We start from the raw sequence: 15,593 nt of genomic DNA on the forward strand, positions 1-15,593 counted from the left end.
TATAATCAGTAGCTTTAAATGTTCATTTATTAGGTTTATAGGAAATGTTCATTATCTACCATGGGCTCATCCTACACATTGAAGTTAAAATTATAAATTAAATTACAACACTGGAATTTTTTTTTAAAGAATTGATGTGGGGGCTAATAGCAGTGTGGAAGGTAAGACACTTGCCCTGCACTCGGCCCACGTGGGCACTTGGGGGTCATTCTGGTGCTGCCTGAGGCCATCGGGGATGAAGAGGGGGGGCGGAGGTCGGAACTCTGGATTTCTTCTCTCACTTGAGTGAGACGTGATACTCCTAGCATTGCTCTTTTGATTCCTCTTTGGGATACCTGAATAGCATTCTCATCCTGTTTGCATAGGGCCCAGGTCTCTGAGGCATACGTTAGTGCAGGAAGAACAGTGGGATCGAAAAGATGTGCCAGGAGTTGGAGGTTCTTTGTCCTCTTAAACACTTCTTCAACACTCTTGAAGGCGTTCCATGCTGCTCTCTTCCTCCTGCACAGTCCTGGTGCCAAGTTGTTCCTCATGTTGATTTCTCGACCCAGGTACGCAAAGCTGCTGCATTCGGAGACGTCCATTCCATTGAGAGCAAATGGAGTGTCAGGGACTAGTTCATTTTTCATGAGCATTGTCTTGTTGAGATTCAGCTGCAGTCTGACATTTCCACACTCGCAGTCGAAGTCAGCCAGCATTTGTGCCGCTTGGCTAATGTTTGGCGTTATGAGAACGATGACATCAGCAAAGCAGAGGTGGTGTAGTTGCCGACCATCTATCTTCACTCCCATTCCTTCCCATTCCAGTCGTCGCGTGATGTTCTTGAGGGTGGCACTGAAGAGTTTTGGTGAAATGGTATCACCCTCTCTTTACATCAATGATCACTTCCTTGTAGAATGATGAGTATTAGGAAGGAAAATTAAAGATGTTAATCGAGTTGCAGGTCTGAGGAAAGGAGAAGCACACCACGAGGGCTGTTTTGCCCTCGTGGGTTGCAGGTGGTCAGGAAGACCGTAAAAACATTTTGATGGCACTTCCCGTGGGGAGAGAAAAGAGAAGGGGAGAAGAGAGAAGAAGACACAGAGAGAAACAGAAAGAGGAGTAGATTGAGTGAGACAGAGAGTTAGAGAAAGACTGAGGCAGAGTCAGAGACAGAGACGGAGAGAAGAGACACAGAATTAGAGGAGAAGGTTGCATGTTAGAAGGCTGAGAGGAGAGAGTAAGAGTGGCTGGGGAGATTGGAGAGGAGACACGGAGAGCGTTGTAGAGCAAGTTAGAGAGAGGGTTGGAGAGAGCTGGGAGAGACGAGAGACTGAATAAACAGCAACTAATCAGTAACCAGCTTGGCCCTCACTCTTCCTTCGTCCATCCAAGGTGACAGCTGTCCCGGGTGAGGAAGCGGTTCGAGAGCACTGAACGCGGGCGGCGAGAGAGAGCCGCCCGGAGAGCCCGCAAACATCCTTTCATGTGTCATTCCCTGAACGAAGGAGTTTACGCAGCTCCCTGAGCGGGGTTTTCACAGCCCGAGAGGGGTTTTTCCAGACTCCCATTTGCCAGGCAGGTGCTTTAGCTACTGCACCATCCTCCAGGCCCTGATGGTCCCATGACTTCTGGACACTCCTGTACTGCTGTTTGGCACAAACCTAAGGCCTTCCATGGTCAGAGAGTGGAGCAGACTCTGAGATAGAGCCCGACCAGGGGTGGTGAGACCACCAGACAGGCAGACTCGCTGAGGTGCTAATGTGCCTCATGTCATCTCCGGGATGCCAGCTGCCAGCCAGCCCACAACAGTGCCTTAGAGGTTAAAGGTCTTGAGTTGTATGAATCCCTACCAGGGTCCAGGGGCATGGCACAAAGGGCCCCGCTAAGTTTGGCATTACTGGGCACAGATTCAGTCCCTGGCACTACATGGTCCACTGCGGAGCCAAGAATGACCCAGGCACAGAGCAGGAACTCCCCCTCGCGCCCAAACTCTTCCCCCAGTAACGGTCTCCCTAAGAGATCTGTCTGCAGTGCTGCCCACTTCAGCCCCTGCTGCCCGCAGAGTCCAGTGCTTCCCTCATAGTTAAGTCTGGAGACTGATTCAGCGTATTTGTGGACTTTTTCTAGAGTACAGCATTATTTTCAAAACTGCCTCAAGATCTGGACTTCAAGACTTACTATTTGAGTTCATAAAGGATGGTTTAGTCATAGGCAGAAGCAGAAGAAACAGCCTTCCCCCACCCTTAGGCAAAATAACAACCAACCAGCACCATTTGAGCTACTATGGCACTGCTGGTTGCCACAACATTCCCACCCGAAACTGGAATAGCTGAGCCTGTCTTTACCCGCACTCATATGCCAGCCCCTGGGAACTGGGTGGGCCACTGCTGGAGAGACTGGGGACATCTGACACCTCGGGCTGCCTCTTTGCATAGTTGGATGGAAAAAGAAAATGGGGTGTGGTGCATGGTAACAGCCCCGTGCTGAGACTCCTGCCTCTCCATCTCCAGCTGGGTGCCCCGGTGCAGGCAGACGTGCTCTCAGGCAGACACGGGCATTTTCAGGCTAACTTCATTTCCTATTTGATCTACTCCCTTTCCAGATATAACAACTTCTTTTGTTTTGGTTTCAGTATTAGTTTGGGCTACGCTTGCTGTGCTCAGGGCTGACTCCTGTCACTCTCGGCGCACTGCATGGCCTGTGCATGGTGAGTGCCCTGCCTGCCTTCCTGTGTTTCTTTCTTTTTTTTCTTTTTTTTTGCTTTTTTTGGGTCACACCCAGCGATGCTCAGGGGTTACTCCTGGCTCTGCACTCAGATATTACTCCTTGCAGTGCTTGGGGACCATATGGGATTCCAGGGATCGAACCCGGGTCAGCCGTGTGCAAGGCAAATGCCGCACCCACTGTGCTATCGCTCCAGCCCCCCTCCTTGTGTTTCAATTATCTTAGGGGTGCTTCTGTGCTTTGGGCTTGCTCCTGGAGATGCTCAGGGAACCGTGTGATGCCAGGGATTGCAGCCAGGCCCCACATGCAGAACACATCATCCACTGAGCTCTCTCCTCAGCCCTATTTGGCTTTTCTGTCGGTGGGGATGGGATTCCACCCGGTCTTGCCGGTGGGAGGCAATGCAGAGTTGGAAATCAAAGCCGTTCCCAGATCTCTTTCTCTTTCTTTTTACAAAAATTTAGTTTCCACATCCTCACTGTCCTCTTCTGACCAAATGTCCGGCTAACTGTGGTACTTAAAATTGGATGCAATATAGTAGATGTCTAACCACAACAGAAGGTAGGAGAACATTCCTTTTGAATAAATAGTATATAATGCCAAAAACTGCAGTAATCCGAACCAAGAGGACAGGTTCTGAATGTTTTTCACAGTATTTTATAGTCATATGTTGCTATGATAAGCTCTTCAAATAACCTAATGCCAAGCTATATGAAGAAGCACTGTGAAAGAAAGGAGAAGTGTCAAGAAGACAGGGGAGAGGGAAGGAGACGAGGAATGGAGGGGGAGAGGAAATGGGGCCCCCTTACCTAAGAGCCAGCTCTAAGTTCTGATGATAAGTAGGGTTTTGAGTTCTAATGTCTATTTACCATATACCAGTTTTGTGTTTCCAGCAAATGTCACAAGCATGTCTTCTACACATCCATTTCATTCTTTAATCTATTTTGGAGCCTAGAGATTGTCATTATTATGTTATCCTGTGGAATTTGGTAATCTCTTAACATCTTGCCATAAGAAGGAAACTGGAGTCATCAGAAAGTTCACAAACTTTCTGAGACTCAGCAGTGAATCCCAGAAGACACAAGCCGAGCTGATCCCACTGGGGCACCTCAGATGGAGCAGGGGTCCCCTCTCTGCCCACTCCAAATGAAACCCCAGTGGCCACAAACTTTCAGAGAAAAACCCAGGTACTCGGGATCAGGGATTGAAACTCCAGGCCACATGGCAGCGGCTGGGGGAATGGTTCGCCCCTTCCTGTCTCCCCGCGCGCTTGGGGTCCTGGCAGTCATGCCCACAATCTGCCTCCAGGTACCACCTCAGTGTATCAAAGGCCTTGATCCAGGGACTCCCATATGAATCTCAAAATGGACTAGATCCCTACAGAGATGTCTCTGGACCCCAATCATTTACAGTTTTAGAATTCCAGGACCTCTCATGATATTCATAATAAGCAACAGAAAATAAAGTATCTAGTATCTGCCTGTGGCAGGCAGGCTTGAATAGTGGTGGGAAAATTCAAAATAATGATGGTAGGGGGTATGGTAACACCACCAGGTCAACCTGTACCTGCGGGGTGAGTGCATCAGCAGCCTGATGGTGCCTTCAGACTTCCAGATACCCTAAAATTGCTGCTGTGCCTCTGGCCAGACCTCAATAACTTGGGGCCAAGTTTACCAAGAAATTAAACGGCTAAAAGTTAGGTATGTGGGAGCCATACCCACAAGCCACCTCCGGCTCAGCTATATAAGCTCATTTATTGGCATTATTTCAGAGACCCATAAATCTCGAAAGAGATCAAAAGACACAGTTAGGGTCTGTAGTGCAGAGACAGGCGGGAAACCGTGACAGAGATCTCCAGGTCCGCTTGGATGGGGACTGGGCCTCCTCTCCCCAGGTCCCCAGTTTTCCAGTAGCTTGGCAGTCACACCCACAAATTGCCCCCAGCGCCATGTAATCTCATCAATGGCCAGGACCCAGAAACTATAAAGCTCCTGGAAGAGAGTGCCACAGAATGTCCTGACCCGGCGCCAGGCTGTCTTCACCAGGGCGCCCCAGCGGGGGGCAGATGAGAGCCCTCCCCACCCCAAGAGACCCAGCTCCAGCAGCCAAAAACCTCTACAACCCAATCGCCACCACATTCAAAGCTGTTCCCCACGTGCTCGGGCCGAGCCTCACATATGAGTAAACATATTCCTAGACCCCGCGCTGCTTAACACTCCTTACCCCTTACCACACCACAACGGATGGGGTTCAGATAGTAGGCAGCAAATCATAGCGGGAGGGGCTGGAGTGATAGCATAGCGGGTAGGGCGTTTGCCTTGCAAGCGGCCGACCCGGGTTCGATTCCCAGCATCCCATATAGTCCATCCCATATAGTCCACTGAGAGGGGTAATTCCTGAGTGCAGAGCCAGGAGTGACCCCTGTGCATCGCCGGGTGTGACCCAAAAAGCAAAAATAAATAAATAAATAAATAAATAAACAAAAATAAATTTTAAAAATCATAGAGGGAAATATATATATGCACATATACATACTTTCAGATATATATACCAAAGCTCACATCACCCAATATGAAAGCATATATCCTATATGAACGCTTTTTTGTAAGCATGTTTAGCAGTTCTTCATAACAGACAATATGAAATACATTGTTTCAGTTGTGTTTTGGGACAGAAATTGGGGTTGGGGTGGAAACATCCCGAATTTGGTGGTGGGAAGGCGTAATGTTGGTGTTTGAATATTGAATGCAATCAAACATTGTGAACTAACTTATAAAGTTAAAAAAAATTTTAAAAAAGTAATGTGGAGTTTATGCCCAATTCAATCAGCTTAGTCGATGGCTGAATAAATTGCGGTGTTCCTACATTATAAAATAATGATGATGATGATGATGATGATGATGATGATGATGATGGTGGGAAGGTGTAATGGTGGTGGGATTGGTACTGAAATACTGAATGTAATCAATTAATGTGAACCACCTTATGAAAATAAAATTTTAAAAAATAAAGTTCATTTTTGTTTCTAAAAAAAAAGTTCAAAAATCAGATGTTCAGTGAAGAGAGCCATATAACAGACCAAAGTAAGTACTAAAGTGGCCAGAGAAAAAAGGCAGAGTATGAGTTAAAGGGTATGCTGGTTCAGGCCAATTTTAAGATACTGCGGTTTCCAGGGTAGCAATGCACGGTGCAAACTACAATCAATAACAAGCATGGCTGGTGTTGACCGCCAGATGGGAATGGCTCTGAGGTCTGCTCCGGGGTCGCTTCTGCCCATGCTTGGGGACCTTGTGGTGTCAAGAGAGTCAACCTGGGCTCTCGCATGCAAAATGTACTGCAGCCCTCTGAGTCCTCACATTACCCTCACCAAGGCTGCTTGCTCTCCCTTCCTCTCCAGTGTCAGTGAGCTACACCAGCCTTCTTTCAGTTCCTTATATAGCTCACATTCCTCAAAGGCTCTGCTTTTGACTACCCTGCCAGAATGAAACTCACACTGTGGATTCTTATAAACTGTGGACGCAGCCGAGATGGAAAGCATCTCACAGCCTTGGTGAGAGCGGATGCTCAGAGTGTGGTAGGTGTGAGGGCGCTCCCTGCAGTGCTGAGACCAAACTCGTCCTCCCACGCCAGGCCCAGACTCCACCAACTGAGCTATCCCTCAGCTTCTTTTTTTTTTTTTCTTTTTGGGTCACACAGGGGTTACTTCTGGTTCTACACTCAGGAATTACTCCTGGCGGTGCTCAGGGACCATATGAGATGCTGGGATTTGAACCCAGATTGGCCGCGTGCAAAGCAAACGCCCTACCCACTGTGCTATCGCTCCAGCCCCCTCCCTCTGCTTTCTTTCATAAGTTGTTTGGGGTTTTTTTTGAGACTTGTTGTTACTGTTTTTGGCATCGAATACACCAAGGGGAGCTTGCCAGGCTCTGCCGTGCGGGCAAGATACTCTCGGTAGCTTTCCAGGCTCTCCAAGAGGGGCAGAGGAATCAAATCCAGGTCGGCCGTGTGCAAGGCAAATGCCCTATCGCCGTGCTATCACTCCAGCCCGGGTGTGACCCAAAAAGCCAAAAAAACAAAAGATTAAAAAAAATACTGTTTTGACAGTCAAGGAACATAAGAGGAATTTTTAAACAATGGGGAGTTTTTCAGGGAAAAGAAGAAAACTCCAGAAAAAGGTTGTTCATTAGTGAGGACATGTAAGCATACCCCAGTGGATGCAAAAATTTCTAGAGAAGAAATACAATTTTCAAAATGTTATGAAAGTGCCTAAAATGAAAAGGGGGGAGGAGTAGGAAGTGGAGGAGAAGAAGGAAAAGAAAAGTGTCTGCCACAGAGGCAGGCAGGGGAGGGGCGATAGGAAACTTGGGTCCATTGGTGGTGGGAAATGGGATGGGTGTTGGAACACTGTATGACTGAAACCCTATCAGGGACAACTTTGTGATTATCTCATGGTGAGTCAATAAAAAAGAAAATACTAATTATTTTAATGCCTGTTATGGTTCCGAGGGATGGCTTAGTGGGCGGGGGTACCTGCGTCCAAGTGTGAAGGTGAGCACCCCGGGAAGCCACCAGAGAGGTGGGCAGAGAGAGAACCCTGACCCTGCAGCACCAAACCCCAACAGCAACAAAGGAAGGGGAGAAAAATATTTAAGAGAAAAAAATCTTAAATATCAATACACTGTTTCATTTTTGCTCTTAAGCCACACCAGTGGTGCTCAGAGGCTGGTGGTGGGAATGAGGCCAGGCAAAGCCCCGCTCCTGCCCTCTGAGATATCTCCTTGGCCCTGAATTTTTTAAATGTAGGTTGCAAGTAGAGGGCTAACCAGGATAATGCATTCAAAACCATAACTAGAAAGAGGGCAGGAAGTAATTTGTTAAAAATTCCTAAAGAAGAAAAGAACAGTTAGTGTCAACTCCAGATTCCTCCAACTTTAATTTGGGAACAATGAAGATTTCCTGTTGTAAAAAAAAGTAGCCATTTGTTCACTTACACAATGAAAAGCTAATTTTGTAGATTTTTTTTTTAAACTTCTAATAGAGCTGGGGAGACAGTACCAACAGGTAGGATGCTTGCCTGGCACTCGGGAGACTAGAGTTCGATCCCAGCACCCCATGAGGTCCCCTGAGCCCCACTGGGAGCAACTCCTGAGTGCAGGGCCAGGAGTGGCCCTTCAGCATCGCTGGGTGAGTCCCAAAACACAAACACAAAGACAACCAAAACAGGGGCCCTATGGTTTGCAATCCAGAAAGCTGGGCTAAGAAAGGCTGCCCGGAGGAGGGGGCCTCCCACCTACCCGCCAGGGCTCCCAGGCACTCTGCCCACTGTGCTACAGTAAAGGCAACCTCGGGGGTCAGCAACCAGCAGGAGAAAGAAAGGAACAAAAACAGGAACCAGGAACCAACAGGCTCAGAGGCATGCCATTTCTGTTTGTCATGGAAAGACAGCCTCTATTCAGCTGTCTCAGCTCAATAACTAACTCTGTTTCCCAGGAAACTGGGTGCAAGCGGGGCACTCCTGGCAGTACTCAGACCCACAGTGCTCAGCAGAGCACAGGGGCATGCCCAGTCCTCCTCACCTGAATCTCAGCCTGCCGCTCCCTCTTAACATTGAGAAGCTGCTTTTGGAGAGATTTTATCTGCTTTCTTCCTTTCTCTTCCCTAAAAAGAGAGAAAGAGGGGAATTTGTGTAGAGAAGTATTTATCAGACTTGTGCAAAGTTGTTAAAAAAATATATAGATTCCTGGGGCCAGAGTGATAGCACAGTGGGGAGGGCATTTGCCTTGCACGTGGCCAACCTGAGTTCGATCCCTGGCATCCCACATGGTCCCCCAAACACCTGGATTAAGTTCTGAATGCAGATCCCGGAGTAACCTCTGAGTATCACTTGGTGTGGCCCCCCCAAAAAAAAATTAATTAATTAAATAAAAATTAAAAAAATAGATTCCTGAAGCCAGAGGGAGTGGGGGGATGAAGAGGAGGCCTGGAGGGCACAGGCAGGGTACAGGGAATAGACATGGGGGAGGGGGGCAATGACTCTGTGTATTAATACCCTGAATATTAACACTTCTTTAGCCAGGATACCTACATTTTAATTTAATTTAAAAAAACGACTAATACACTAACCTACCTCCCCCCCCAAAAAAACCCATAAACATTAAAACTATTGTAACCATGTTACCTAAACTACAATAATTATTTAAATAATAAAATAGAAGATCCTGATGGGCCAGGGAGACGACTCAAAGGGCTGGAGCACCTGGTGTGCATGTGGTACACCGGGCTTCATCCCAGGCACTGTCAGGAGTGAGCCCCATGCCCAGCACCCAGCACGGGAGCAGGGAGCCCCCAAGCACCAGCACCGTAGCCCCCAAACCAAGACACATGCACACTCAGCAATCCTCTTCATCCTGTGTGCAAAGACACTCCCCTACCCCTCCCCCAACCCCCTACACACACACACACACACACACACACACACACACACACTCTCTCTCTCTCTCTCTCTCTCTCTCTCTCTCTCTCTCTCTCTCTCACTCACACACACCTGGCCCCAGCAATGAGGAGCAGCAGGAAGCTAGAGCAGGTCCCTTGGGGGAATCCAGGACACTTTTAAGAAGATGCATTTGCACTTTTGGCTCTCGGCCTCCGTGAAGGCCTTACCTGACCTTTGTTCAACTGTAGGCCGGGCCTTTCCACCCACTCCCACTCTCCTTCCCTGCAGCAGCCCCTCACTGTTTCATCTCACAGGGGCTACCCTGACAAACTCTTGGCAATAATCATCTCTCATTTACCTTCCACAGGACACAGGTGCACACATGTGCTTGGTCACATGGCTGATGTGCACGTGGGTCTGACTAGGAGCCTGAGAATTCAGCTCTTGTTCATGTTATTGGTTCTCACTTGGTTCTCAGAATTCTGCTTCTCTACAATAATCCCAGGTTTTAAACAAAATAGTGAAACACTACAAGAGACAGTAGCCCAGGACCCTCACCCCAGTAAAGGCTCTGCTGGTCTAAGTGCCAGTAGCAATGAGAGTGGCATCAGGTGACAGAATGCTGGGAACAAGAACCACCAAAGATTGGGAGCAACAAGACTCACTCACTGGTGGCAGGAATTTAAAGTGGTAGAGGCAGTTTGAAAGATAGTTTGGCAATTCCTCATAAAAATAAATTAACTTGGGGCCAGAGCGATAGCATAGCAGGCAGGGAGCTTGCTTTGCATGTGGCTGGCCGGGTTCGATCCCAGCATCCCATATTCCCCCCCAGCCCCTCCAGCAGTACCCACTGAGCACTGCTGAGTGTAGCCACCACCCTTCGCCCAGAAAATGCTAAATGAAGCTTTGCCATAGCAACCCAGCAGTTGTGCTTCCAGAGGCCCAAACACGGGCGTTCAGCAGCTCTATTGCTTGGGAGCAGTCTTGATGTCTTTCAGAGTATGAGTGGAAAAGTAACAGCATGTCCAGGCACTGCTGCTAATAAAATGAAGTGCTGGGGCCAGGGAGTAGCGCAGAGAGCTTGAGCACATGCTCTGCATGCTGCAGCCCAGATCTGAAGCCTGGCATCATTAGGGGTGATCCCTGAGTAACTGGCAAGTTGTGGCCCAAAACAAACAAATGTAAAATAACCATCAAGCTATTAAAGAAAAAGGAGAATCTTAAATGCATATTAAAAGCGAAGAAAAATCCAAAAGGCTATAGATGTATTAGTGCAGCTACATCACGTTTTGAAAAGTCAAACTGTGGAGACATTAAAAAGATCAGGGCTTGCACTGGGAGCTCTGGAGGTGGAGCACAGAGGCCTTCCTCGGAGACCACTGGGCACACAGCAGCCCACGTATGTCCAAGCCTAGAAATATCTACAGCAGAACGAATCCTAATGTAAACTAAGGACTTAGGTGACACTGTGCCAAGTCTGGAGAGAGCATGCTGGGGCCTGGGGTCAGCCTGGCACTGCGCGGCCTTGGGCCCCTCCCCAGCTCCACATGGCCTCCGGCTCCCTCCCCGACACTGTGTGGCCTCCTGGGCCCCCAGGAGCGACCCTCCAAGCACAGACTTAGGAGCAGACAGGAGTGATAGTGGGTATCGGCCCCAAGCCCCCTCCCTACCCACAAATTATTAGGAAGAGTATACCTGCTATATTGAAGATCTGGGTAATTGAGGTCCAGAAATGTCAGCCCTATCCCAACAGAACTAGGCCTAGGATCCAAATCTTTTATTTCTAGTTATTATCTCCTGGAAGCACAAAGTTGATTTAGAGATAAAGGAGATCTGGTAAGAGTTTTATAGAACTTAAAAATATAACAAAGCAAAATCAATCTAATATTCATCTGACCTTGTAATTAAATCATAAAAATGCGTTTTGTTTTCTTTCTCTTTGCTCAATGCATTCAGGAGACTGGTGAATTGACCTGAATCGTTTAACTCCTGCATGGTGTCATAAACCACATCGCTGAAAAATTGCCTACAAGAAAGGAGAAACAAAAAGTGAGTCAATGAGCAACTAACCCCATTTACAAAAGACTGCAGAAATTGCACAGACCTAGCAGGAACAGTAAAACTCGGAAATAATTCTAGAATTAAGAATAGTTACATATGGGGCTGGAGTGATAGCACAGCGAGTAGGGCGTTTGCCTTGCACCCGGCTGACCCGGGTTCGATTCCCAGCATCCCATATAGTCCCCTGAGCAGTGCCAGGGGTAATTCCTGAGTGTAGAGCCAGGAGTGACCCCTGTGCATCGCCGGATGTGACCCAAAAAGAAAAAAAAAAGAATAGTTACATATTAGAAAAACCCATTAGCATAATACTAATTAAACCAATCAAAGCAAATACAATTAATAAAGACACAAGTAGAAAAACTTTATTGGTGGGGCCAGAGAAACATGCCGATGGCTAAACACAGGTTCTGCATGCAGAGGGCAAGTCAGGTCACTAGCACTGCTCCAGCGCCCGAAAAACCATCAGAAGCAACCCCAAGAACTGCTTGGTGGGGTCCCCAAGCCAAAAATAACCCCCTAAACTATATGGTCATCACAAAAGATAGAGAGGGACCAGATCGATGTATAGGGTAGGTTGCTTGCCAACAGCCAAGCCAGGTTCAATCCCCTATGGTCCCCTGAGCACCAACAGAAGTAATTCTTGAGTGCAGAGCCAGGAGGGACCTCTGAGCACCAAAGAGGAAAAAAAGAACAGAAGATGGAGAAAAGGCACTTGGTAAATTTCAGTACTCATCATTTTAAAACAAACAACAATGAAGCTTAAAACAAGACAAAAAAGAGAGGAGGCTGGAAAAAAAAACTCTTAGCAAATTAGAAATAAAATTTTGGGGTAAAGGCGTTATACTTGGTGGTGCTCAGAAGCTACTTCTTACTCAGTGCTCAGGAGACCATGAGGTGCCAGAGATCAAACTGGGTCACCCAATGAGCTCTAGCCTTTGAGCTATCTCTCCACGCAAAATCCCCACACACCTCCTCTCACCACTGGAAACTCCGTTAAACACAGACACAGCCCGACCCCACAACTCAACCCCATCAGGCTGTTCCAGATCTATAGCTCACAGACTCCAATTTTCCTAGCATTGCTGGCCCAGGGGTGTCACAGCGAATCTTATTAGGGGTGGTGGGCCTGCAGAGCAGCATGGAAGGCTCAGCCCGCAGCAGCGAGCACAGCGCTGGGTGACGTCACTGTGAGCACCGACGCTCCCCTCCCCCACCGCCCACACACAAATGGACCCTTACTGATCTAAGATGGGATCAATCCATTTGCCTCTGTGTTGTAACAAACAGTATGAAGTGGATTTGATTTTGTCTCCTCAGGGGTGGGCTGGGGTCCTGGGTGGGAGAAAGGGCACAATGGCGCTGGGACTGGTGGCAGAACATTAAATGCTTGAAACAACTGTATTATGAACAACCTGGTAAATCACAGTTATAAATTTTTTTTAGTTTTCTAAATGCAATACATATATGCCTAATAAAACAGCACAATATCCAAGAGAGTCAGCAGCATCAAACTCAGAACAGCATTTACCCTTCATGAAGAAGGCATTGCAATCAGAGGCTTCAACTATGTGTGTGAGACATATACACACATATACACGCAACATATACTCTTCCCCTTCCCTTCACCCACCCTTATCCCCGTGCAGCTGATATTGCGCTGTACATGGGCTGCATGCTGGCTGCGGCTTCACCTGGTTGTGGTGCTTGCTCAAGGGCTGGGTACTTAGCTGTGGTGCCTGTACATCCTTGGCCGTGGTGTTGGAGAAAACAAAATCCTTGAGTGTGTGCAACTGGACTGACACCGTGGCCATGCTGGAAATGAGCCTTGGTCTCATTTGGGCAAGGTGGGCACTCCTATGATCACACCCGCCAGCCCTGAAGTATAGTTTCAGAAACACTCCGGAAGGGACTGGAGCAATACACAGGCAGCAGGGAGCTTACCTCACATGCAGCCGATATGAGTTCAATCCTCGACACCCCATATGGTTCCCAGAGCCCTTCCAAGAGTGAGCCCCGAGTGCAGAGCAAGGTGTGGTCCCAAACCCACCAAATACCACCTGAGGCCAGAGAAAAGGGCTGTGCTCTTGTACTGGAGCAGGAGACCTGGGCCAATCCCGGCACCCCAGACGGTGGCCCCATACGGGGCATCTGCCCCAAACAAAGCAAATAAAATACCCACTCAACTGTATTAATCGCAGAGATACACAATCATATCCAACTATGATCAGGGTGTAGCACAGGAGTAAACATATACTCTGCATGTATGTGGCCTGGGATTTGATCCCTGCCTCCACAAAAATAAAACAAAACAAACAAGCAAAAATCCCTAGTGTTTTTTGTAGGAGTCATACTTGGCTGTGCTTGTAGCTGCTCCCAAAGAAGCCTGGAGAAGCATGAGGTGTAAGAGAGTGACCCAGGCTTCCTTCCCTGTTAATGTTTATGCTTTTGACATAAGAACCTTCTATGACTGGGGCTGGAGCAATAGCACAGTGAAGAGGGAATTTGCCTTGCATGAGGCCAAGCCAGGTTCTATACCTGGCATCCCATATGGTCTCCTGAGCCCTGTCAGGAGTCAGGAGCAACCCCTGAGCATCACCAGGTGTGGCTCCCCAAAAAACAAACAAAACCCCCAAATATAATGGATATAATATCACAAAATTTCGTTGATCATCAATTTCTCGAGCGGGCTCAGTAACCTCTCCATTCGTCCTTTCCATGAGATCTTAGAAGTCTCTCGACTTGGCCCTCCCAGTGATGTCGTACTGGAGGCTCTTTCAGGGTCAGGGGAATGAGATTCAGCTTGTTACTGGCTTTAGCATATGAATACATCATGGGAAGCTTGCAAGGCTGTCCCATGTGGGCAGGAAACTCAGAAGCTTGCCAGTTTCTCCCAGAGGGAGAAGTAGGCTACAAGATAACTGCTTCTGGGAGCTCGCTTTTAAGTCTCTTGATGTTGGCCGTTGATGGGATTATACATATCTGGGTTCCTCTGCCAGTACCTTTATGCGTGAGGCCTGTACGAACGTGTGGAGAGAGGCCTTGAGCATGGCTGTGGCTAGGTTCCGGTGGTCTTCGGCCGCCGGGAGTTCTGCTCAGGGCGGGGAGGGAAGTTGGAGCCCATCCCCTCCAAGGGGCCCCGGGGAAGACAGCTAGGCATGCGGGCAAGAGACTCTCTGATAATACTCTGATATAATACTCTACTACAGAGTAGTAGAGTATTATAGTAGAGTATTATAAAGTATTATGGAGTAGTAGAGTATTATAGAGCTTCACTGATGACTCTACTACAGAGCATTATATCATACTACTAATATTATATAATACTACCATAGTATACTATTATATAATACATAATATAATTGTCACTTTCAGTTCATCTCTCCTCTCCCCTCTTCTCTTTCACTTCCAATAAGTAATTTAAGTAGTTATCAGAGTCCAAAGTTTTGATATCAGTTTCATGTTTTAAAATACTGTTTATTCCCTGCTTCATTACTTTTTTTAGTTAATTTTTTTTATTGAACCACTGTGAGATACACAGTTACAAAGTTGTTCATGATTGAGTTTCAGTCATACAATGTTCCAACAACTGTCTCTTCACACTTCCTGCCATCAGTGTCCCTGCTGCCTCCACCACCCTCTGAGCCATCCTGGCAGTCTGCCTCTAGGGCAAATACTTTTCCTCTCTCTCTCTCTCTCTCTCTCTCTCTGTCTCTCTCTCTGTCTCTCTCTCTCTCTCTCTCTCTCTCTTTCTCTCTACTCTCCCTCTCTTCCTCTCCATCTTCCTCTCTCCTGTCTCTGTCTCTCCCTCTCTCTCTCTCTGCCTCTCTCTCTCTCTACTCTCCCTCTCTTCCTCTCCATCTTCCTCTCTCCTGTCTCTGTCTCTCCCTCTCTCTCTCTGCCTCTCTCTCTCTCTCTTCTCTCCCTCTCTTCCTCTCTCCCTCTTCCTCTCTCTCCTGTCTCTGTCTCTCCCTCTCTCTCTCTCTTTCTCTTTCTCTCTTACTTTCCTTTCAAGCACTGCAGTTGGCAATACTGTAACTGAAAGGGTACCATGCATATCCCTTTACCTCCTTCAACATGCAGTTCTTGTCCAGAGTGCTCATTTCCAACTACCATTGCCACAGTGGTCCTAACACCTAGCTGTCCTAACTGCACTCTCCGTCAACCCACTGCTTGTGGCCAGTTTCCTACCATGGGCCAGTCCTCCTAGCCCCTGTTTCTACGCTTCTGAGTATTTCCCACATACTATGTTGTTGGGTTTTTTGTTTTGTTTTGTTTTAATCCCACAAATGAAGCTTCACTCCTTTACATATCACACATCCACACCATTTGAAAAAGTTTTTCTTTCTCCATTGCATGAGCTTGGCTCCTCTGCCATAAATCATGTGTGCATACT

General features: G+C 47.6%; 1 protein-coding gene across 5 annotated transcripts in view; it reads right to left on the reverse strand.

Moving 5' to 3' along the window:
- Positions 1–15,593, reverse strand: part of IQCG (IQ motif containing G) — a 53,940-nt gene that overhangs the window by 24,517 nt on the left and 13,830 nt on the right. For all 5 annotated transcript variants that reach the window (XR_008628717.1, XM_055129766.1, XM_055129768.1 and 2 more), the window contains 2 exons: positions 11,037–11,165; positions 8,283–8,364 (listed from right to left, as the gene is read on the reverse strand). Coding sequence is in view for 4 of the 5 variants with exons in the window: in XM_055129766.1 (XP_054985741.1) it covers positions 8,283–8,364; positions 11,037–11,165 (211 nt within the window). In the remaining variant the exon portion in view is untranslated. The remainder of the gene's footprint in view (positions 1–8,282; positions 8,365–11,036; positions 11,166–15,593) is intronic.

Source organism: Sorex araneus, chromosome 2 (genome assembly GCF_027595985.1).
Source record: "Sorex araneus isolate mSorAra2 chromosome 2, mSorAra2.pri, whole genome shotgun sequence".
NCBI classification, from domain to species: domain Eukaryota; kingdom Metazoa; phylum Chordata; class Mammalia; order Eulipotyphla; family Soricidae; genus Sorex; species Sorex araneus.